General features: G+C 42.4%; 1 protein-coding gene across 1 annotated transcript; it reads right to left on the reverse strand.

The window, feature by feature from the left end:
• Window positions 1-410: 410 nt before the first annotated feature.
• LOC125309442 (cohesin subunit SA-1-like) lies at window positions 411-24870 on the reverse strand. The gene is given in 35 exon segments (XM_048266382.1): window positions 411-1608; window positions 2810-2890; window positions 2992-3118; window positions 3340-3456; window positions 4031-4205; window positions 5365-5570; window positions 5722-5850; window positions 5963-6111; window positions 6270-6371; window positions 6465-6574; window positions 6577-6603; window positions 6932-7106; window positions 7348-7440; window positions 7728-7808; window positions 7899-7986; window positions 8113-8183; window positions 8327-8530; window positions 8985-9076; window positions 9900-9990; window positions 10232-10335; window positions 10517-10634; window positions 11229-11343; window positions 11874-11981; window positions 12092-12171; window positions 13697-13795; window positions 14720-14843; window positions 14944-15017; window positions 15132-15283; window positions 15486-15690; window positions 15808-15884; window positions 15987-16083; window positions 16973-17125; window positions 17236-17359; window positions 17512-17709; window positions 24705-24870. Coding segments are annotated over 34 exon segments (3801 nt in total). The 5' UTR covers window positions 17541-17709; window positions 24705-24870; the 3' UTR covers window positions 411-1584.
• Window positions 24871-25101: the final 231 nt, after the last annotated feature.

Genomic DNA, 25101 nt, shown 5'->3' on the forward strand with positions numbered 1-25101 from the left:
TTCACTCAACTTGATGTGTACTCGACGTAAACATCAATCCCTGCAGAGTTTGATTTCCTGCCCCATCCTCACAGGGCATTGAATTCGTTGTAAAATGTTAGTTCAGTCATTACCACACATATTTGATCTCAAATCTCCTACAGTTCTGGATGGTTGTAGCAGAACATGTCTGACCTTGTGTGTTTGTCAAGTTGCATATCCCTCCGATTTGTTTCGGGATTATTCTTTGGTACTTAGATACATAGTCCAACAAATCCACCTGCCACGTATCAGCACTCATCCTTAATTGGAAAATGTTGTGAATGGTGACTGTTAACACAGTTGTAATGATCTGGTTTAGAAGTGTGTTTAATAGATCATCTAAAACAACATAAACACCTGAGTTCTGTGGCATAGCAGAAACATACAAATATTTTTAAATAGCTTTATTCAAAATATTCTTACAAAGAAAAAAAAATGCTTTCAAAATGCATATTGTAAAACTGCAACAATGCCTGTTAAAACTGCTCATGTTAGATTGTGCAGAAACATGAGCATAAGGAGTTCTGGGCCCACAGTCTTGTGCCGAGGAGCGGTGCCTTAATCAGGCACCAAATGTCACCTACCGCCAAACTCCATTATCACAAAAATGCAATGCAACATGCTTCATGTTCCCCACACTCACAGATAAAAAAAAAAAAAAACAGGAGAAGACCAACCATCAGGTTAGCCAGAAGTCCTAAATCCTTTTTCTTACTTTCAGTCTAGTACTATAGGGGCAATATGTTGTTTTCCCCTGCTTTAGCAATGTGTCAATATTTAAGCTTCAATTTCGGCTCAATTTTAATGAAATGCAAAAAATACTGTCTGTTAAGGCATTAGGTTGAAAAATGAATCCGAATTCCAAATTCTTGCATATCTAAGCATTAACTACTGATGGTGTGAGAAAAACTGATCTGAACTGCTGTCACCCTGACATTCAGAAACGTGTGACTACTTTGAGTTCAGGGTCTTTTGTCCCCCAGCCCTTTCAGGACATAAAAGTTTAGAAAAAAAAGATATAGGTGATGTGTGTTATCTCTGTAGGAATTGGGGGTGAACATACATCCAGTGTGAGTCAAAGAAAGAAGGGTAACGCCACGTATATCCAGCACCAGACAGAGCTTTGATATGTCAAGAAAATGCATATGTATGCAATTAGGATTTGATAAAATCCAAATCCTTGATTGATGTACAGGCTGGATATTTATGGATTTACTGCGTTGTTACAAATGCAATTAGGCACATAATCGAAAGGAAAAAAAAAAGATTAATGGGAGTATTTTTGTGTTTTTATGTACAACATGTGAAATACACTGAGAAATACTATGAACAACAAAATACGAACAAAAAATAAAAAACAAAACAGAACTTTGTTGGGGCAGGTTGAGAGGACACAAAATGATATTGCATGTGGAGTTTGACTCATAGTGTTGGTGTAATCAGAAGTCAGTAAGCCAGTGATCTCAGACCATGTCTTGTCCGTTCTAACTGATGCATCCTCTTAAAGACACCAGATCCTGAAGTAGAAAATCTCTTCCCAGTCTCCGACTTTCTCTGCTTTCCTCAAAACATCTGCATACCAAAGCCCTGCATCAAAACAAATCACCAGCATCACTTCTATTCCTTTACAACAGCTAACAACACACACAAACAATAAATCCACTATTACTGTTACTTATAGGACGATATTTCCAAAACTTATCGGAAAAAAATATTTGCAGTCTCTCACAGACACTGAGATTTATTTCATGTGGTCTGTATCACAGAAACTAAACTATATTAAGCGCCGTTCACACAAAGAATGAAAACTATAACGATAAAAAATAAAATAAATCGCTTTTGTTAATATGAATGACGACGTTTACACAAACTATAACGATAACGACATGAAGAACGATATTGTTGGGGATCACTTATTAACACAAGGAGAGACTTTGCTTATCGTTGGTCAGTGTGGACGCTTTTATCGTTATTGTTATAGTTTTGGTTATAGTTATTGTTCCTGGTGGGAACGGCCCTTTACATAGGACAAATAGTTGTGATGAAATGATGCACTGGAAATTAGCTAATCTCAAGAGCTTCTTATTTCTATAATGCTAGTTAAACAGTCAATGTGACGACATGATTATCTTCTACTCTGTTGCATTTATCGTTATAACATAATTAGGGCTGTCAAGTGATTACATTTTTGTTAATCTAATTAATTACATACTCTGATTAATTAATCTAAATGAATCGCATTCATTCATTTTTGCTATGAACGTATTTTTAAAAATATTTAAATAAAAAATTTGGCAGATCAGTGTGTCAATGAAAAGCCAAAACAACATTATAGACTTTAAAGCAATCAGTTTCAGGTATTTTGAGGTGATCCTTTAGACTTGACAAACTCCTATGGTAATTCCTTACTGCAGAAATAGCACAAAACATGCTCTTGTCAACAGTTCCATCTGGCCGTTTTTCTAAACGTAGGCTAAATGTTCCATTCACTGGACCAAGCAGAGCTTTCTTGTCTGCCTCCTTCAGTCACTGTAGCCAGAACTGCACTTGGACAAAGGTCACTACAAAATGTGATTAATCAGCGTTAATTTTTTAAACGTGTTATTCTTTATGTAATTAATTAATCAAAATAAATGTGTTATTTTGACAGCTCTATACATAATCCTTTATCAATTCTGAAAAGGGTACATCTATACATCGGAGTACAAAAGGCAAAGCCAATTTCTTGTATGACCTTCTGCAAACACCGGTTTCAATTTCAACAGTATTTCAACAGTACTTGACTTACAGATTCGTCTTCTATGATGGCTGCGGAGTCAAAGAAATCTGGTCGGAGTTCAGCTCTCTCTCGCCGGTTCCTAGATGGTGGCTGAAAGAGGAAAATGGTCATATGATCTCTTTTCCTAGTCACGTGATCCACGTGTTGTACACTTAAAGGAAATGTTGACATAACAAGGAATACCAGCTTACCAGATCAATGACCATAGTGTCCTCAATGACCATGGAGTCATCCTCATTCATGTACTCTAGCTGACCGCGGGAGGACATCATGACGTCCTCGAAGATTGGCTCGGCATCGTCCTCCATGAGGCCTCGCCTGAAAGGAGAAAGCAGATTGCATTTTCAGCTGTGCAAGCGCAAACCAAACTGCACACAGAGCTGACGGGCCCTCCTAGGGATGCAGGGCTCACTGTTGTGCCGGAGCACACAAACGGTCACATCTGATAAGGCCAAGCTGCACCAACATTCGGCACAGTGCAGAAGATTCTACTGGAAATGACCGTTTCCTCTTACAAGTGGTCGCTGGGTCGTACTCACACTGAGGGTCTGACGCCTGCACCCCTCGCCTTCGCCATGTAATTCATGCCCCCTCTGTCCTTCCGGTTGGCTTCGTCCAACTTCTGCTGACCAAGCCACGACATCTGCATCTGTGGGCTGTAAAGGGAAAGTACCACTCCGTCAATGCAAGCAACACACAACCACACATCAAACAGCTGAACTTATTCAGATAGACTGCTGCTTTGAATCAAAGGAGATATTTGCATTTGTCTGTATGCAAGTCTATGGAGTAGGTCTTCATTGAAATGGCTTGCTAATGATCATCTGAAATGAACTTGTGAATCTGAAATGATACGTAACTGAATTATCTTTCAAACTACATATGAACCTGTTATTGAAAGGCATGTCCATCCGAATCAAATATTAAAGTAGAAAGTCATCTTAGTGTAATGATCTAAATATTTAATCAATAAGTATCAACCAGCCTTCAGTAGATAAGAGGGCTGTGGCCCCACACACAATGGGAAAACAGACAGCTTTAATGGCTTGATGCCCCCAGTTGCATTCCAACATGTGTGTGTCATCATCTATGAAGTACCTTATACACTAGTGACTTTTCTGCCAAAAATGTACAGTGGCTATTCATACCACTGTAATAGAAAAGAGCTATAATTTTTCTTCTCACAGTAAAGGGTAACCTGCTGAGGGCTGTGTAAGAGTGAGACCGTACTTGTGCAGGTAGTCCGGCTCTGAGCCAGCCTCGGACGAGTCCTGCTCGGGTATGTGCTCGGCCGCCTGCCGTGGGTTCTCCCTCAGCACGGTGGAGGTGAGCTGTGGCGTCTGTAGTGCCCCTGGTGTCTGCAGCGTGTCGTTGCGCATCATCCACGAGCCGTCAACACTGTCCTCTGGGGTAAGGAGACAAGGTGGGGGGTGGTGGAGAATACTGAGTGAAGGCATGCTCATAACAACAGTTTAGGATGAATAGCTAACTCTGTTAGGGCCTGAATCCACCAAACGCGCTTTTTGCGCCAACGGCAGCTATTTTAAATACAAATCCTATGTTCAGCGTTCACAGCGCGGAAAAATCCCTCGGCGCTGAACGTTTTTTTCCGTGGTGCTCTGAGCGCTTTTAGAACAGCGCTGGGCTCATCAATGTCACTTCTCTCTTGCTAGCCAATTTAAATCAAGGAAGGGGTGGGACCTACACTGTCAACAATGTTGGTAGTGGCAGAGGAAAACTCAATCAGCCGAGGCCTAATGTCTAATTGTGACTAATATTAAACCACTGCTGCAAACTGAACGCAAATTATAAAGCCTAGAGGGATTACCTATTCTATTGTAATGCCAAATGAACTCCTTTTGTCGGTCGAAGTCATATTTAGCGAGCTGGAGTCCTGAACGATTGCTGCCATTTCAGTTATCTAGTTAGTTAGCATTAGACAACGTTCCAAAAAGTGCTGGCAGAAGATTTTGGTAACATAGCAACAAAAAAAACACTTGACCGAAGCGCTCTGAAAATGAGATCGAGGGCGCCGTCGCCACAAAAAATGCGATTGGTGGACACAAGGCCTTTACTATAAACATTGACTGACTTGTACACAGGAAAAACATGTATACAAAACATACAATGTTAATTACATGAGTGAAAACTGTATGAAGTGAGACCATACAATAATGAAAATAACCGTTATTGAGTACTGAAGAGACACTCTAAGAGTTGTCCTCTTTGTTAGCTTTCAGATTTAGGCGGGGATCACACTGACCAGCGGCAAGTGGCAGGTTTCCTATTGTTCTCTATGGTTCGGCAGCGGAACGGTGGCAGCGCTAGCGTTGAACAAGCTGAGCGTTGAACTTGGTTCAACTTTAAAAGCACAACGCAAGCGTATTCAATTGTCAGTTTAGGCAAACCGTTTGTGTTACTTAGGAACGAGATAGAACTTAGTATGATCTGAGCGTTGTGTTACGCTTGTCACTGCCGCTTGCCAATGTGATCCCCATCCCTACCTAAGAGAGAAGGAACTAGGTGAAGCACCCAAGGCTTGGGCTGATCAGATCTTTCCTCACCATCGATGCGTTTTTTCTGGAGGGGAGCCCGGCCTTTTTTGCTGCGTATGGAGCTGGCCTTGCTGCTGCTGTTGGCACTGGTGACTGACATTCGGTCGTCGTCGCCGCCCGTCAGCAGAGAGTTGCGATAAGCGATGAGCGGCAGCCACACGTCCTCACGCCGCTCCATCATGTGCTCCGTCAGGAACTTCTCCAGGTAGGAGTGTCTAAAGACATAAACACCCACACCCACACAGACACAGACACAGACAGACACACACACACACATGACTATCTTTCAAAACACAAGTGAATAATAATTTTGTTAATTTTTGCCTTCATTATTTCTGGGGCCTGAATTGAGTATTGAGCACTTACACAGTCTTCTTGTCCTGCCGCAGCAGCTTGGAGGAGAACTCACACAGTACCTCCAGGAAGGCCAGATTAAGGGGAGGATACTCAGGCCCTTTTGGGTTCTGGTACTTGAAGGCAAACTCAATGCCATCTCTACAAAAATAAAAAGTACCAGTGAAAATCAGTGAAGACGTCCATTATGTGAAATATGGATGAGGCACTAGGTTCCGGCTTAACCACAGTGGTAGGACTGAGAGGGACTTACTTGTGCAGTGTGGCCACAGCCTCTCTGGTTTTGATCTGGTCCAGACCAAAGGTGAGGGCAAACCTACGGGCAAGCTCCTTAATACCACTCACATGGGAGGAGGTGCGGTCCAGATTGGGACCTTGATCTTGTACCAGCTCATTAAAGAGCTGAGAAACAGAAAACATTTGAGAAAAGTGAGACAGGGGACAAAAATGTGCAGATTTAGGAGGTGAGAAGGCCAGCTAAGATAAATATAGATTGAGGCAAGTGAGTCTGCCGTGTCAATAACACAACAGAAACACAAGCAAGATGGTCTGCCACCCACCTGCTGCAAACTGAGGATGAGTGTCTTGGCACACAGGATCTTGTCCATCTGCCTGGCCTTGCTCAACGTCTCCTTGATGATGTCTCCATAGTCATTGTAATACTGTAGGGAGAATAATACATTTCCAGATCCATGTTATCAAAATCACAATTCAGTCAATCAACCAATTCAGTTTGCCCTCACTCGCTACTCTACCTTCATATAGTGCTTGAAGATGTCAGCTGCAGTGCACATATCTACAATGTCATAGATGATGAGCTTGCTGAAGGCAGCCAGCAGGTTCCTCCTCTTGTGCAGAGCCTCATCTTGTTGGCCTCGTCCTCTTCGTCACCCTCTGGAGGTCACAATTGAAATTATCAATCATAAACAGAGTGATTATCAAAACCAGAGGGTGAGATGTTTGATTTGTACGGCAGAAAATTCAAAACCACAGTTTTTGGCATTTGCAGCACAGAAAGAGAAACTGTCCTTAAAGCTAATATTTAAGAAAGAAACTTTTCTTTGTAAATACTTTTTCCATAATAAAGCCAGTCTGGAGGATGAAAGCCACATGGCCCTTGAAGGCATATGATGGTTAGCTTCACGGTAAAATGGGATCATCAGTGCTGAATTTGGAGTGACAGCCAGAGTTTAGGCAGCCCTGGTGACTGTTGAGGCCTTACCCATGCTCTGGTTCTCATCATCCTGGTCGATGAAGACGTGGTCGAGGATGAAGGTGAGCAGCTCGTTCTGCAGGTTGGTGTCAGGGTTGAAGACCAGCGGCAGCAGTGAATCACGACCGCCTGACGTCAGCTGGTGGCTGAAGATCATCAGCAGGTCACACAGCAGCATGAAGGCCTGTGCATGAGTGAGAGAGAGAGAATGAATCAACAAAGCCAGACCCCCTGAACAACACCGTAGGCTCCATTTTCTGATAACCACTAAGTAGAAGGGGGACTTTAAAACAAGTGTCTCTGACTATCATTTAAGCACAAAAGTGGAAACAAAAGTGGGTTGGCTGTCAGCCCTGTAACTACAGCAAAGAGTTGATGTCTCCATGCTACAGCTCCCTCTAGCCTTGCAGCACAGGACGTCTCACCTGCTCTTTGACCGGCGTGTTCACATTAGACATGCACTGCTGGCATATGGCCAGAAAAGACTTCACCACTCGCCGCAGGGCGATCAGGTCATCCTATGGATGAGCAGAGAAGGTAGATAGAGGGACAGGAAATGAGGGAAAACACAAACATCACAAAGCTCACTGTTAGCTAGTGTCAACTATGGAGGTCTGTAGCATGCACACAATCACAACAATGTGATTAACTTTAAAAATTAACCATTGGCTATCCTGTTATTCATAGTTTGTGCAATGAAATAAAAGACTTTTAGACGAAACCTTACAAAGCGTCTCTGGTTTTCTAAAAATGTGTCATTACTCATTAGTGCATTAGCAAGGCACGGAGATGTACTGGAGGGTACCTTAGAAGGCACGCCTTCTGTGACCTTCACCAGCTGCCACAGAATGGAGTAATGAGAACATTGAAGAGCCTGGGTGGCAATCTGGGCACAAGACACAGGGCGCACATGTTAGAAAAACACCATCATATTATCTAGCCAGTCAAACCATGATCATTACCACGTCCTCCTTACCTGTTCTGGCATGGAGCCCTGTTCTATGCCCATCCTCAGCAGTCTGTAACAGTTCCCAAACAGGTCCCATCGGGTCAGGTCGTGGGCACTAGAGAAAAACAGTAAAATTCCTATTAGACAATTTTCTGAATTCATACTACTGTAAATATGTCCACATTTACAATCATTAAACAAACACCTCATGTGCACTTTTAAGAGGTTTCAGTAATCATACTTATGGAATGCGGTGAGCCTCTTCAGACTGGAAAGGACGTTGTAGACGTCATCATCATCTGCCTCATCTCCCTATAGTATGAAACAGATACAGACATCAATCAATGACAATGACCAAAAAAAAAAAAAAAAAAAAAAAAAAGACATGAAGGAAAAGAGTTTCTGCCCATGTGGGTCTCATCAGTTTCTCCCACTCAGAGAGGTCCTCCACCCACCTCCTGGAGCAGGTCCTCCACGGAGTGATTGAAGCGGTCGACAAGCTCGTCGATGAGCTGGCTGCGAGCGATGTCCACGCGGTTCATGATGGTGTGCTCCTCGCTGCACAGGATGCTGTACGTGCGACTGCAGGCCTCCAGCACCTCCGGCTCCGTGTGCTTCTCCACCACAATGCGCATCTGCTTCAGCAGCCCGTCCAGGTGCTGCCGGGAGAGAGGGACACAGAGAGGAGGAGTGAATGGAAAAAAGAAAGAGCAGGATTTATCATTGTGGAAAAAAGGGAGAGAGAAGAGCAAATGAGACAAGAGAGAAGACACGAGCAGGCAATAAAACGCAATAAAGTCCTATACACGTGTTTGCCAGATTCCAAAATCACATAAGAGATTCAACTGATTTACATGGCAAATCTTCAAGCCTTCCCTCCAGAATTTGATGGCAAATTAATCCAGGTAGATTAGGATGAAGTAACAACAAAAAGAACAGTGTAATGTCCTGCCAGTTCACCCTCACAGAGGTACCGGTATTTCATTTTCCGTCAGCCAAAAAATATGGTCATCATTTCAGATCCAAAACCTGATTTATCTGATTGGTAGAGACTCTACATGTGTGGATGCGTAAAAACACTTTTCTCTGAGCACCCAAGGAGGTTCCACATACCTTCTCCATTCTGCCAGCACTGTACACATCCAAGTCGAAGAACGTTGGAATCTGCAGGAGGTTGGCCACTTTCTCAGAATCTGTTTGGTACTAAGGAGATGAAGAAAAGAGACTTAGAATGTTGATTTGTAACACTGTAATTGTAATAGCTTTTGTTGGACCTCTACGGTTCGCTCTATAGCCAAATATGGGTATCCTGGTGCAATTAGCAAACAACCTTTTGCAAAAGAGGGGAGGGCTAAATAGGTTTGTACAGATGACCAAACTTATATAACGGTCAGTATCAACATCATTACAGTAAGAATTGGAAAACAAGTTAACCAACACGTACATCATTGATACTCATTACAGTTCACTCAAATAAGGCAGGCTATTATGCCAGGCCAGCAGTTTGGTGTTGCAACATCTTCACTGTTAACGCGCCAAATTTAATGCGTAAACATGGGTGGGAGCCATTGCAAGATTTATATAGTCTTACATTTCAAAACTAATCCAAACTTCTCATGAAAATGGGGTTGAGAGAATTGAAAAATCACTGCCTAAAAGTAAGACATGGAAGTTAAAGCTGGATGTTGCAGTTGTTTGACACACTTCTAGTGTACAATTTTAGGAAGTGGTCTCCAGATTTTAAACTCCCGTGATGGAGTGTAGAAGTAATGCCAAGCCCCATGATTAGGTGTTGGTATTTCCCTTTATTGAGAAAATATTTCAAAGTTTTCCACAAATGTTCCCCCTGACCAAAATCACTTTTTCCTATGAGACCTGCGGGAGTGAAGGATGTTGATGTTGTACTATTCCCCGATTATAAACAGCTATTCAAAAACGCCAAATTACACAAATAAACAGAAAGGCTCAAGATTTACATTTCTAGTGTGACTGCAGTCAATGTTAAATATGTTGTTGTGAAACTTTACCTTGGAAGCAGCATGGGTAGCGCCATGATGAAGTGTTCAGTTAGCTTATTCTTATCATCTATCTGAGTCTTCCTTTCTTTGGTGGTGAGGACCTGAGGGGTGAATTCAAAAGCACTTGAGTGGTATGATACTCAGACTGGAGTATGGTGGGTTTCTGATCTAAAATTCAATGATATTCAATTTCAAATTTCATGATTACTGAGAAGATTCGCTTGTACTGTTACTTGAATGTGTACATCCCAAGAGTCCAGTACATTTCTACATGATCACCTCTGTGTGTTCTGTTGTGTTGACAGTGACAAGAGATGACCGAGAGGAAGAAAAAGAGCTTACCCTCTTCCCTGTTCCTCTGCCTACTGGTGGGTGAGCCTCTGCTGCTTGCCGTATGGTGCACACCATCAGCTCTATGAGGGCCCCCTCATGCCTGTCTCCCAACACTAACAACAGCAACAACAACAGTCTACTGTTACTTTTCAGCACCAATACATCCATACAACATAATATGGCATGATACAACAATTAGATCTGACCATATAAGCTTATTAGCTGAAAAGAAAGAAACCCTTTTTTAATTTCTCATAAAGTGCAAGGGACGTGTGATATGGACGTGTGACGCACCCTCCTCCCCCTGCACAGGGTCCTCCAGCAGTAGCTCGGTCATGCACTCCCAGTCCTTCAGCAGGTCCTGGGAGCTCTCCCACAGGCTGTCCACCAGGTATGCCGCATGCTCGTGCAACTAGGAGAGGAACACCACATGTTAGTTAGTATGATCCATTCAGATCTTAAAGATCCATAAACCAAAATCAGAGATTAGCACGAGGTGCATATTTTGTGTACTTCACACAGATGTTTTCACAAAATAGCTTATTTATCTGGCTGAAGAGTTGTGTCAATTAGAACCAGCAGCTTTAGAGAATGGTTGGAGCAAATATGTGCCAGGACCGTTGAGAGGCAGCACCTTTGCACTGATATTTTTCATGATTCTGAAACTTAATGCTACGTTTTCGGTGGTGTAACAAACCCAAAACACATTTATTCTTGTTTACAGGACCGTTTAAGTTGTTAAAGTTACACTTTTCATTTCCATCCTTTAGCCTACAGGACTCGAGAATCAAAAGCAGCATTTCCAGAGAAGGCTTTGGTATTGATTAATGAAATGAGGTTTAGGTTGTCATGCAGAACTCAAGCCATGCTTGAATTAAGATGAACACAAACTACTGCCCAAAGATAAATCTAGTGCAATTTTTGGTCTGGTTAGATTTTATGTGCAGGTCACCGACAGGACAGGTTTGGTGACCAGTGTAAATATTTGATCTAGTTTTCCCATTACCTCACTCTCCAGGAAAAAAAGCACGAGCATCCGGACCAGGTTGCCATTGGCGCTGTTCCTTCCTCTGCGTTTGGCAAGGGCCTCCTCTGCTTGCGGGTCATATCTGCTGAACAGCCTGGAGGGAGAGAACACCAGCTTACTCTTTAGTCAGTGCCCCTCTGGGAGTACTTCTGACCCTGACCGAGTCATCTGCTCACTAATCTATGTTCACTTCTATTACTGTCCCAACTTTGCTGGTGTTACAGAGGAATTCTGCTCATCTACATAAAACAAAGAAGAAAGAAAACACCTTGGTTTCCCTGCATCTCTTCTATGTATTTATGAATTATTACGGCTCATTACATCCCTGGGAAAATGAACTTGGCACTGGGATGAGAAGGTAAGTTGAGTAATGATGACATGTACCTACTGTCAATGTAACTACTATAACTATAACTTGTTTGTGATCTACTAAATAATAATGAAAACAATGTTAGTACTGCATCAAACATCATTACTGCATAAAAACAGTTAATTGTACAGTTTAATAAATACAGCACCATAGCCTGATCACACTAAGCCAGACTGGAAAAAAAACAAAAAAAAGTGAAGTGAGATGAACTTTCTGAAGACCCTCAGGTCCTCACATTCTCTCGGTCCACTCACTTCCTGTGCAGGAACTCCCCAGAAGCGACAGCCACAGGCCGATGGGCCGAGTACACCAGGTGGTACACGTTCTCACAGTCCTCATTGGAGAGGGCGTCCTCACTGCCCCTGTAACACAGCATCATGGGATGGATCAGCGGGAGAACAGAAGGACAGATGGGGAACGCAGAGAGAACATCAACAGACAGTACACATAGTGGGAGAACAGGATCACTTACTGGAGTATAAGAGTGACCAGCCTGATGGCCTCCACGGCCACATCATACTCTTTGTCTAGAGTCATGGACACAATACGATCCTGAGAGAGAAGGAGAAAGCGTGAGAGCCAAAGGGGTTAGCGATGCTGGCAATATTAATAAAGGTGGCTAAACTAGATGTACCGCAGAGCGGTACAATATATGACCGTCGCCCAGTCCAGCACATTTTTTCCACAAAAAGAAATCATGCTGAAAGGCCTATATGATTCTAACTGTCTCACTAAATTGCATTATCCACACTCAATTCTCACTGGTATCTGCTAGACAACAAGTACCAAAACATGATTAGTTCATATATTTCACATGTAAAATTCATTTTATACAACCCCACCTGCATCTTGCCTGTTCATAATTCTGAGAAATTCTTGATTGTTTGTGTTATGTTTATCTTATGTGTTTGGGTGTGTGTGTGTGTGTGTGTGAGCGTGTGTGTGTGTGTGTGTGTGTGTATATGTGTGTGTGCCTCGCGTATGTGCCTGTGCATGCAAGCGAATATGTCTACTGTGTGAGTATGTGTCATAATTATGATTACTGTGAATGTATGTGTGTGTGTGTGTGTGTGTGTGTGTGTGTGTGTGTGTGTGTGTGTGTATCTGTTTGTGCACATGTGTGCAATGAAATGGGTTAACATGACCCCTGGAGGAAACAAAAAAAAAATGATCATCCTAGGCCCTACAGTTCTCAAGATATTCACAGAGAACTGTGTCTGCTCTACCCTCCTTCCGGGGGGTCCAGTCCAGCTGGGGGCTACAGATCAAAATGAAAAATGACGGTTCCATGCTATCCATGTGGGGTTACATGCCCACCAAGTTTTGTGTACCCGGTCTTTCAGTGTGCCCGGAATCCTTGTTGGTGTATGCCACTAAATGTACACATAAATTATTTTATTGTAAGGCCCCCATGAACAAAAGTACACAAAACTTGGCATGCATTCGGAGGGTGTCATAATGATCCTACACTTTTAATTTCGTTGCAGTTTTGACCTTGTCAGCCAGAGATATTGTGATGAAAACACCTCATTTTTACTTTTTGTGTTTAACTAGGTGGCTTATACATAAAATGAGTGGTTATGGAATGGGTTGACATGGCCCCTTGAGATCAACATACAAAAAAAAAAAAATTGGGTCCTCCTAAACCCTACGGTTTTTGTGTTTAACCCCATGATATTCACAACATAAAACTGTGTCTGCCCTACCCTCCTTTTTGGGGTCCAGTCCAGCGGGGGCTACAGATCAAAACATAAAAATGATGGTTCCATGCTATCCATACAAAAAAAAAAAAATGGTTACATGCCCACCAAGTTTCGTGGTACCCGGTCTTTCAGTGTCCCGGGAATCATTGACGGAAATTTGGGCATGCGGAAAAATAAATAAATAAATAAATAAAATCATAAATTCTGATTAAACCTATATGACCGCCGCTTCGCTGCGCGGCGGTCATAATTAGTCATTGCATAACACTATGCATAAAAGAAAAGTCAAAATATGTGTGGTGATGACAAACATATCTCTGGAATAAATACTGAAACTAAATGTTGTGGTGTGTGTTGGGCTCGGGCAGGGGTACCTTGAAGCGGTTGGTGAAAAGCTCCAGCTTGGGGAACAGATCGCGGTTGGTGTAGAGATTCTGGAGGGCCTTGAGACACTTGAGCCTCACCTCTCCTTGCTAAGCAAACAACAGGCGAATTAGTCATGGGTAAGCAGATGAAAGCTCTCGTGTTTACATTACATGCTGCAAATCACAGAGGGCCAAACAATTTGATATAATCATGAACCATTAACCAATAAAATTGAATGCTGGACTTAAGCTGGGTACCTATTAAGCTTTTTTGATGCAAATATTGACCGGAGAGGCTTGAAATTCACAGTCTTATAAGTCAAATAAGCTTTCTATAGAGAGGTGACCTGATGCCTGACTGGCAAAGGTGATAATGTGAGTAATGTCAATAGAAACAGGTATATTTGCATCAAATAACATTTGTTGAGATTTTATTAGGCGTTTCTGTTAAAGTTGCCCTGCCCTGCGCTTAAAGCATATAAATGATTTGGAAGGAAACCCAGCTTACTCTGATATTTCTCTTGAGTTGACAACCAAATTTAAAAGGTTGAGACTTTTCAAAACATCAAGAAACAACAACAACAACAACAGTAATACACTGTTAGACTGTCAGTCGTTGACATATCCGCTGATCCATCATGCCCCACCTTTTAAATGTTTTAAACTATATTATACCAGGATACTTATAATCTAATTACTAGCCTAAATCATTAATATTGTACATGCAACCATCCTTGAAACCTTGATTTTGTTTTTCAGGCACTCCACTACACCGCAAATCAAAATCATCCTGAGGCCGACTCATTTTCTCCATGAACTGCCAATGAAGTACATTTCAAAGGAGCAAAACAGTGGACCAGTTGACTGATTCCACAAATATCCTTTCAAGTGATACAAGTCATACTTACTCAAATCATCACATTTACAGTACATACTGACTATTGTAATAGTATTTTAGTATTTTTTAATTGTTGTAAGATTTAGACATCTGATAAAGAACACAATGAAATGTATTGCTATGTAAATCCTCACCCTGTCATGAAGGGTCCATCCAACATACTTCAGGTAGCTGTCATTCAAGAAGGCATCACTATACATCTTCATCCACACACCAATCTCCTCGATACAGATGGCTCGGATCTCGGCGATGGCATCCCTGTAAGCGGCATGTTCATAAATACATGTCAAGAACCGAGAATAAATAAAGGATACGAGGGAAATCATTTCATATTCACTCTGTTCATTACACAACATACCTGTAGCGATGAACAAAGATACCCTTGAAGATGGAGTTCATCATGTTCTCTATTTCATCCTGATTCTCTTGGAGCTGCCAGGGAACATCAAAGCAGGGGAACATGAGAAGAGCGCAAAAAGAAACGGTGGAATCAGAGAGGGAGGAATAAAGAGACAGAATGAAAGAAACGGGGGGAGGGGGTCTCACCTCTTTCCTCTTCTCCAGGAGAAGCTCCAGCTTCTCATTAGCGCGCTTGCCAGCCATCTTGTTTCGCTCTGCCTCGTACTGCCGCTGTGTGTTATCCTGGTTGATGCTCAGGTTGAGGGCCACATTGACCAGGGCAGTCATCAGCTTCATGGCTACAGGGCCAAGAGAACACCATTACGCTGATGCAAGCCATTCTACTTTCATATATCCTGTCAAACCCTATACATAGGCTTTGAACATAGTCACCTACATAGTTTTTTTTATACATATACAAAAGAAATGTAAAGGCGTGTACCAAACGAATTAAGTTTATTCTGGAGCATTCAGGTGGTCAAGAAAGATGTGTATAATTACCTGCTAGTGTGCTGGTGTGCCGGAAGGCTCGGACCTGTGAGTCGGACAAGCCAGTGAGCAGTGAGATGACCGTGTCCATCATGTACTCATCGTAGATGATGCTGTATTGGCACTGTCGGATCAGGACTCCGATGAACTCGCAGAAGTTGTAGCGGAACTTTTTCCACTGAGGGCCTGGCATGGTCAGTGGGTAATCACCGCTGTCCTGAGAGAGGCAGAGGGGTGGCCAAGATTGAGCAATTTGTACAGGTCAGACTGACAGCGCATGTGGCAGTCACAACTGTGCAGACGGTTACAATGTGTGCATGTAGGGAAAGCATACCTCATCAAACTCTTCAGTCATCTTCCTGATGATTTCTGAATTTTGCATGTTCCGGAACATTTCGATTCTTACAGTTCCTGTAAGAGATTCATGTCAAGAACCACTATACACAAAAAAACAAAACAAACAAAAAACAAAAAAATACACTAATTCTGAAGCTCCATTCAAACACAAATTACCTTTACAGCCTGAGCAATGAATGAAGAAGTTAATGACATCCAAGAGGGCCACGTCCCGGTCCTGCTTGTAGGACTCGATCCAATCATCCACTACAGACTGAGAGAGATCAAAGAGCATAGATATCATTAAATCAAGGCAAGTCACATAACATTGTCCTAATGGCACCCTACACCTGACAGAAACCACTTCCCCACTGTCAGGCCAAAGTCGGGCAATTAAGGTGTGTGAAGGCTAATCTCTTCCCCATTATCACTTCTGGGGTTTAGCTGTGCCCTTGTGGGTCTTCCTCGGGGCTACTGTCCCTGGGGTTCTTGCCTCACCTTTACCCTCCGGTCAACCTGTGCTTAATGATGCTACAGGTGGTCTCAGGTGAGGGATTCAGATTCCAGGACAAGTCAGATAACTAGTCACTCATGTTATTTCAAAGCCTACATTACTAGCAATTAACCGATAAATGGTCAGCACATGAAAGCAAGTCTTAGTTTAATATGTGGGCTAACAAACCAACATAATATTGGTGAAAACAACCAAAATTAGGTCATGGGCAGAAGAGCTAAGCAATTTCCATTTGTACCACAATCAGTACATTTTGGGTTTACAACCACATGGCAACACTCCTGCATTAAATCAGATTTCAATACAAAATTGCACTGGCTCAAATCACAACATGGATGCATGGATATTTAATTACCATAAAATTCAGAGTGGTTCATAATTAACTCCACTTTTTTTGTCAAGAACCGAGAATAGCGAAGCAAATGTTTTTTATTTTTTTTAAATTCTGGCGTTGTGAATCCCGGACCATTATCACCTATAAGCTTGAATATCGCCTTTTCTTGGCCCGGCTCAACAGTTGGTTTGTAGCTAATGAAAGGATCATGCAGATGCATAAGTGTTTTGCTGTATATCTAGACTTGTTTATACTAACAAGCATTATGCGCAGTGCTCCCTGTGTTCTTATTTGAGTCGAGATATGCAAACTCACCTGCATGGCACTCTTGCCCATTCTGACCACTTCAAACAGTGTGGTGGGGTCGCCCTCCCCATTCAGCTGGGCCACCCCATTGGCTCTCTTCCCACGGGGAGGCCCAAGCTGGCCCGTCTCCACCGGAGACTTCCGTGGCTTTTTATTGGTCGCCTGGTAACAACCCAACATACAGTTAGTGTGCACATGGCAGTGTGTGAAAGTCTCTGTATGCAAGATGGTAGGTCATAGGAGGCGTGGGAGATGCTGTGGATGGGACTTACTGCTTGTTTTCCTGGCCTGCCCCTCTTCCTCTTGCCTTTGGGTTCCCCCGCGTCCTCCAGCTCACTGACACTCACAGTGCTCAGGCTCACCATGTCCCCCTGTCCTGACTCATTAGATGAGTCCCTAGCACAGACACACAAACGCACAGACATACAAACACACACACATTTTCAAGTTCTTTAGTCAAAGTTTCAATCAACAGCATCAACAAATACAAACAAAACAATATTCACTTTTTTTTCCAGAATTAACATTCTCTCACTCCCCATACTCACTGCAGGATGGGGAACTCTGAGGTGATCATGTCCGCTCCTGGCTGTCCTGCTGCTAGTGTGTAGAGTGGGAGAGGGTGGAGGGCGCACTGTGGACGTGGGGCTGTGGGGCCTCAGGCTGCTCTCCTCTCGAGTGCTGAGTGGACTCTAGCTCCACACGGCTGGGCTGGCGGAGTCACTGCGTGGCAATGAGGTCATAGCCTGTTATATGGACACCCAAAAAACAGATTAAGAGAATAAATTGGTACATGCCATCTGAACAGGTCTAAAATGAAACCGTATTTATGTGATCTGCAGTTCACCAGTGTACAGAAAACAGAGGAGGCCGTTTTAGGCATACTTCATGAATGCTTTATTTATACTTAATAATACTAACTGCCCTATAACTCAGCATATTTTCAGCATAAAGCATTTTCTTCTGAAGCCAAAATGGGGGAGGGAGGGGGCATGCTGACTTGAAGTGTTGTTGAGTTGAGGACAATAGCAAGAAGAATCAATTTAATTTAATTCAATTACACCGACATTTACGTGGCTGGCTCCATAGGCATCCACTAGGGGCAGTGTTCACCATGAAGTTTTTCAACCAAAAGGAATTAGACTTCTAATCAGTTGCAAGGCGGATACAAATTTCACTCCCCTTGAAAGAAAGACAGGAAATTAATTATGTCATCCAACTCCTACTTAATTCAGTGAAAAATTGTCATTTCATATAATCTGTCATGACAGCAGACAAAACACACTTGGAGCAACACCATGGTAACAGTAGGGGGCAGACTAGGAAAGCTTTTTTTGGAGGGCCCGCTTTAGAAACATGGATGACTCAGTGCGTGACCAAAGTTGTCTGGGGAGCGCAGATCTCACCACCCAAAAAAACAAAACAGATGGAAAGTATGGGTTTGACCACTGCTTCCAGAAACGGACAGTTCCTTTGCAACAGGATACTTGAACTCCTGAGTTAGTGAAGGAGCTGCAGTGCAGCCACATGGATGGCAGGTGAATGCTTTGGGGGTGTTCGTCCTGACACTAGATGGCTCCACACCTCCAGAGGAGAGTGTTAGAGACTCCGGTCTACTTGTGGCCACTAAACTCCCGCTCCAACTCCAGTTCAGAGAGGATCCCCCCCTCCCCCAACCCCTATCCCAAACTTTGCTGACACCACAAAAAATGCTGTATAGGCCAACCAGAGGGGGGAACTTCTCAATCTACCATGCACAAAACTGTGCGAAAAATACAACAAAGCTACTATAATAAGTTTCTTGATATTTAGTTATGAACAGGTTACAATAGCTTAAACCAGATATTATTCTCCACTTCAGGATCCCCACCAGTGAAGTCGCTCACTCTTCAATTTCCAGGTCAATCAAAAGGTCAAGAAAATCAAATATGGGTCTACACAGATAGATTTATACTTGCTATCCCTTAACTGCTTGAAAGGGGACGCTGGTGTTATGTAACAGTGGAGTGATTACGTAACCATGGATGGCAGGGAATGGCAGTAAAGAAGTAAGTGCAGGCGGCTCCCAGCCAGGCAGCGTAGCACAGTAAAGCTGATCTCAGAACAGGGCTTATATGAGGAAGTGTGTCTACCAGCCTATCAGACGGTAGATAGGTTCATCAATTTCAGAACTTTGCACAGAAATACAATTCTATCACCATACAATTAAATGTATCAATACATTGTATTTACATAAACAAATACAAAATAACAACAAGAATATGGCAATGAAGAACACAAGAAAAAAAAAAAAAACGGTGACAGGGAACACATGGAGTGAAGGCAGAGAAATTGTGTGTGTGTGTGAATGAGTGGGATATATTTGTTTATGTGGGGTATGTATAGTATTTTATTTACACACACACACAGAGAGAGAGAGAGAGAGAGAGAGAGAGAGAGAGAGAGAGAGAGAGAGAGAGAGAGAGAGAGAGAGAGAGAGAGAGAGAGAGAGAGAGAGACTACAACACTGGGGGTTTTCCCATACCTACTGCTCCTTGATCTTAGGGGGAAGTATGAAGTGACATCATCATGGTTCAATTTAAGGTCAAAAGCTAATGATACTGAAGGGCATGTGATGAGGCAGCTTCAGAAGCACATGATGTCTGGGAGGAGGAGCACATCTTCCCAGCATGCCACACTAAACTACAGGATAACCTATCAGCACACAGGTAATTTGATGTGATTTTCTACTGAAGCTCAGACACTTTATACAAAGCGCTCATGATTTACCCCTGATGCAGATTTAATCTGCACATTTGATTCCCAGTTTCTCTCTATATACTATTTCATTGCCTGATCCTTACAGAGAGGTGACCAAAAAAATAAATAAAAAAAATAGATCAGCGATCAGTAGCTCCCTTTACAAGCGAAGAGGGAGACCAGCTGAAGACGGATACTGAAGATCTGTAAAAACCCTTTCTCACAAATAATGCTCTACAAAACAAAACTGCCTTCCTCACTCACTCCCTCATTCCCACAGCTCTCTGAGACCGAGACTTACACAGTGAAGGAGTGATGGAATATGATCCATCAGAACGGCCATGGAAGAATACTCCGCCAGTCCAACCCACTACTGCCGTAACCTAGGAAGGTGGCAAGCATGCAATATAAATGGCTGGAGACAGATGACCTTGACTCATTCTAATGTAAAAATCAATTCATCAGCTCAGCAGCTTCTTGCCTCAAACAACTCCACAGCTTCTTGCCTCAACAGGAGATGAATTAAATGTCAAGTCAACCCAACTTAATCTATTTGAAGTCCACAAGGAAAGAAGAGAATTAATAGGGGCAGCCACTACCTTGGTTATGAGCTTTTCAAAATCTCACCTGGCTGATCCGACAATGTGAGGCTGCCCAAGGCATCTGTATAAATAGATGCAATTGTCTAGAGAGTTCAGCATTGCCACTCACCCACAGATGGTCTCATTTGCTCTCAACGCACACACACACACACACACACACACACACCTTTCTTAATGAACTGTGGAGGAGAGACAAAAGGGGAAGACTGAGTCTTGCATTTCTCCCTCAGACACACACACACCACAGGTTTTAGCACTAATCTTGCTGCATTATAGATCAGAGCTTGTCTCTCGACATCAGTGTTGTCGAGTCACTCCCTCACCAGCCACTAACCTCCATGGTAAGGAGGTCCCATATCTGCAGAGTTAACACAACACGTGCGCACACCATCTGTAGACCATTACCATCACAAGACTACGTACGATGAAAAGTATTAAGTCTTCAGCAAGACACCCCCCCACACACACACACACACACACTTCTGTTAGGTTTTTAACCCCAACTACATTATCACATCATTACTACATAAAGGCATGAGATGCATAAAATATGATATCCCCCCCAAACACCCACGCCTAGCTCTTAGACGCACAAGTTAATCCAACATGCAACAGCAGAAGAGTGGCTAGCACTGCAACGCAATGGCCATGCCCCACTGTTTTCACCAGGCTGAACTGCTGAACCACAGCTTTTGGCTAAGATCCCACAAACAATGGTCCTAGACAAAGTCCTAGACATGCCGAAAAAGTGCAAGCGAGAGAGAGAGAGAGAGAGAGAGAGAGACAGACAAACAGAGGGAGGGGAAGAAAATCTCAGTAGGACAAAGCAGCACAATCAGCATTTAAGAGAAATGCAGGAGCAGGAAGAGTCTGACTGGGCAGTCCCTGTTGACTGGCCAGCTGGCCTTGTATTGGACTGCCCCAAAGGGCTCCTACAAGGTAGAGGATACTGGGCTGATTCAGCCAAGTGTGACATACTGACAAGATGCTCATCACACTGACACCATAAAACACAACAAAGCAATCAAGTACTATTTATGATACTATTAACAATACTAGATAAAAGGATCAATCAGTATTGGTTGATTTTAAGCCGGATTATGCAATCAGCCATTTTTTTTCTAAGATGATTAGTGAACCTGGAAAGTTGACCAGTGTTCTAAGACATACGAGTCATATTAAGCAAATAAGGTGTCATGATTGATGTTCATTTCCTGCCATTTTTAGATTTCTTTCCTTGGGTTGGTCTAATGCAGCATCCTGACGCAACCTAAACCCTCGGCAATGAAAGGCAGTTGGTGACTGGAGTCCACCTTAAAACCACTGACCATCTCTGAGCGATACACCAAGACAAGGAGCACATCATGACACTGTGAGCAAACACCCTTGTGGGTTTGCATGAATGCTTTGCAAAAGCACAGATTAGTGAACGCGAGTTACTTCAGTAAAACAAAAAGTCCACAAAGATCCAATATAGCTGTTTCTATTGAAAACACAGACTTCTCTTGTACCTGCAAAGCAAAGCAATGATTGCTGATCTCTGTGCACCTACCCAATAAAAATCAAGGAATGGGAGCAGAGCATTGGACCTACAGTAAGAGTGTTGCCATAGCAACACCTGCCTACTGGAATACATGTTAAGCATGCAAAGTGGTTTTCAAACAATCCCATACAGAGAAAAAAAGCCTTTTGGTGAGGCTCATATTTTATTCCTCATGACAGATAAAAGATTCAAAAGTGACCATTAAGGAGCTGCAAATCGCTGCCCACAGAAATACATTGTGAAATGTTTGAGAAGGTTAATAATTGATGTTGAATTAGTGTTTCTTTAGAATAAAGGCACTGTTTTTTTTTTTAAAGCAGAGACTACTAATGACAACAATGTGAATGCTCTTTCCTCTCAAAAGAATCACACACACACACACACACACAATATGGAAACCCAACATTTGACCACGTCACACAACCGCCATATTGAAAGAAACAAGCTTCACACTTGCAAACAAACAGAAAGGTAAACAAAGTGAGTTAAGACATTCAGAAGAATGCAATGCACAATGCAGGGGTATGCTTGCAAAGAAGTCAAAGGACAACAGGGATGGAGATTTCTCCTTGTTGACAGCTGAGCTTCTCAGATTTTTGGGCTTCTGTCAGGAGGGTACATGAGAATTCCACTACAGACACACACACAAGAAAGGGGAAAGCCTGTGGGGAGGCTGTGTTAAAGGAACACCAACACAATGCAATCGCCTCTTCAGCACATCATTACCGCTGCATTGGATAACCAGACAATGATGCAAATACAAAAAAGGAGATAGATGAAGATGAGCAGCACGGGATTTTGGGCTTATTTGGAAGACAATTCAATGTCAGGGTTACAAGTACCACATGTGGCGATTCCCCCACTCCCTTTGATAACACAATCTGATGTGAAAATTAAATATCAACCTGAGCCAAATATCAACCTTGATTCATTCATGGAATATTCAGGAGACATGCTGACTTGCATAATAGCCTGCTACTCAATAAAGACATGCCCATTTCAGCAGCACACATTAGCATTTTTGTCATCTTAAGGAGTAGGCCTTTTACAGTGGAGGCGTTCTTTTTGCCACACTGATGTACACAACTCTGTGGATCAGATCATTAATTTCAATTTAAATTCCAAGCTCTAACTGATGAAATCAAGAAACGATGGTCTGATGCTCTATAAAGCCAGTTTATATATAGCTTTACTGATTTCTGCTTTACAATTTGCTAACGCTGGTTCAAATGGCCAGATTTTTGACTCATTCATGATTCAGTCACTTACTGATTCCCCTGTAGTGGTTACTCAGACCACAGGCAGCTCGAAATTGACATTTTGTCCCTGATTGATACAGGGCATTCCCCATCCTGACTTTCTCAACCATGGTCAAGGGTAAGGGAAAAACAACACCTTTAATGCCCCCGATTAATATATCCTGTAAAATATGAAATATCAACCTGACATTTTGTCCCTGATTGATAAAGGGCATCCCCCATCGTGACTTTGTGAACTTTCTCAACCATGGTCAAGTGTAAAGGAAAGACAACACCTTAAATGCTCCCGATTAATATACATCATGATTAATATATATATAATATGAATTATTCATCTTAAACCTCTTCCTCTACACCAGTGACCTTAAATGCATCCCACTTTGATATTTAATGAGTCATCTGCCTGGACATGCATACATTACCACGCAACCACCCAGCTGATACTGGACCAAGCAAATAGACCCAAACAATGGTACTATGCAAATCCCATATATAAAGACATTTAACAGATCCCTTGTGACAACAAAACCTGCCTTTCAAAATAATGTGTACATTGGTCTAATCGTTTTCTCTTTTACGGCAATGGACATATCTAAAATATGCAAGGCAATAACGTTACAGTGCAACAAAATCAATCTTCACAAAGGAAGTAACTAGTGTGCTCTGTAAGACATGTTGATTAAAAAGCCAACTAACATAACGTTCCCACCTTCATGCAATCATTTTACCCGCGAAATTCAGGCAACTCAAAAGAATGACAGAGGAATGCAAAGGCGCGGACTATGAATCAAAGTGGCGCCACTAACAGACAGACAGAAATTCACTTCCATGTAGCTAACATAAGACACATTAGAAAGTCTTAATGCCTTTTTACTCTCACAACAGGCAACGAAACAGTATGCGATCACAGGATGAATTAAAGTGACTGTATTAAGATGAACAACTTTATCTGAATTAACGTTAATGCGCATTGCCCCTGGGTAAGAGTAAATCAACAGTAACTAACTTAGCTGATGTTAAACCATTCTACAATGTTAACTAACGTTAAGTTAACATTAGCTACTTTGGTTGCGGCTGATATGTAAATATATAAACTATTTTATTCACAATCAAAACACTGCTTTGCAACATGTCTGGAAGAGCAACAGGAAGATTGTCCGAAAAGCACCAAGAGGACTGCATGCGCGCTTGATGGAAATAGCAAGCTAGCTGGTGAGTGTAAATTTTAGTTTTCTCCAGTTCTTACAACAGCCAGATCATTAAAAGCTTTCATTAAATGCGTATCACAACTAATGCACGCTTACAATCTTATCAAGACGCCACAGTGATCAAACTATTGTGACAACCCCACCGAAACTCTTCTGCCACGGAAACCAGCACAGAACTGTTAGGGTTAGCTTGCATGCTAATGAGCTAACAACAGTGAAACGTAAAACAATGCTAACAGGCAAAGGAAGCATATCCGCCGCTGTTGCTTTAGCATTCCCATCCCCCACTCGCACTCCTCTGTGTCCTCCATCTTTAATGGAGGTTTACTAGCGTAGCTACAGCACGGCTGGCATAAGGTTACGGAAAGAACAAAACTTGCAACAACTTACCTGAGTCTATAATTTGAGCACTGGTGTTTATTTCCTTCTCAATACAATCAAGTTATGATAGCAATTGTTCGTATTTTTTATATTAAATTGGACCTCAAGCGGAACCGCGCCTTTCAGGAGAGAAGCAATCCTAAACTGCCATCTGGTGGCATTTTCCACAATGAAATGGCGTAACCTTAAACCGGAGTTAGAATGCCCCCTTGCGGACTGAAAGCAATGTAGCACTGTTAAGGATGAGTTGATCAGATCTCATTCACGTCCTGGGACAAAAATACTGTAATAATAATAATCCAAAAATGTCAATTCCCAATTTCAGTAACGATCCAAAGGGGTGGTCTAACTTCAGATATGCAAACATTGTTTTGGAAGTATAATTAAAATATAATTCCATTGGTTC

Source organism: Alosa alosa, chromosome 16 (genome assembly GCF_017589495.1).
Source record: "Alosa alosa isolate M-15738 ecotype Scorff River chromosome 16, AALO_Geno_1.1, whole genome shotgun sequence".
Lineage (NCBI taxonomy): Eukaryota > Metazoa > Chordata > Actinopteri > Clupeiformes > Clupeidae > Alosa > Alosa alosa.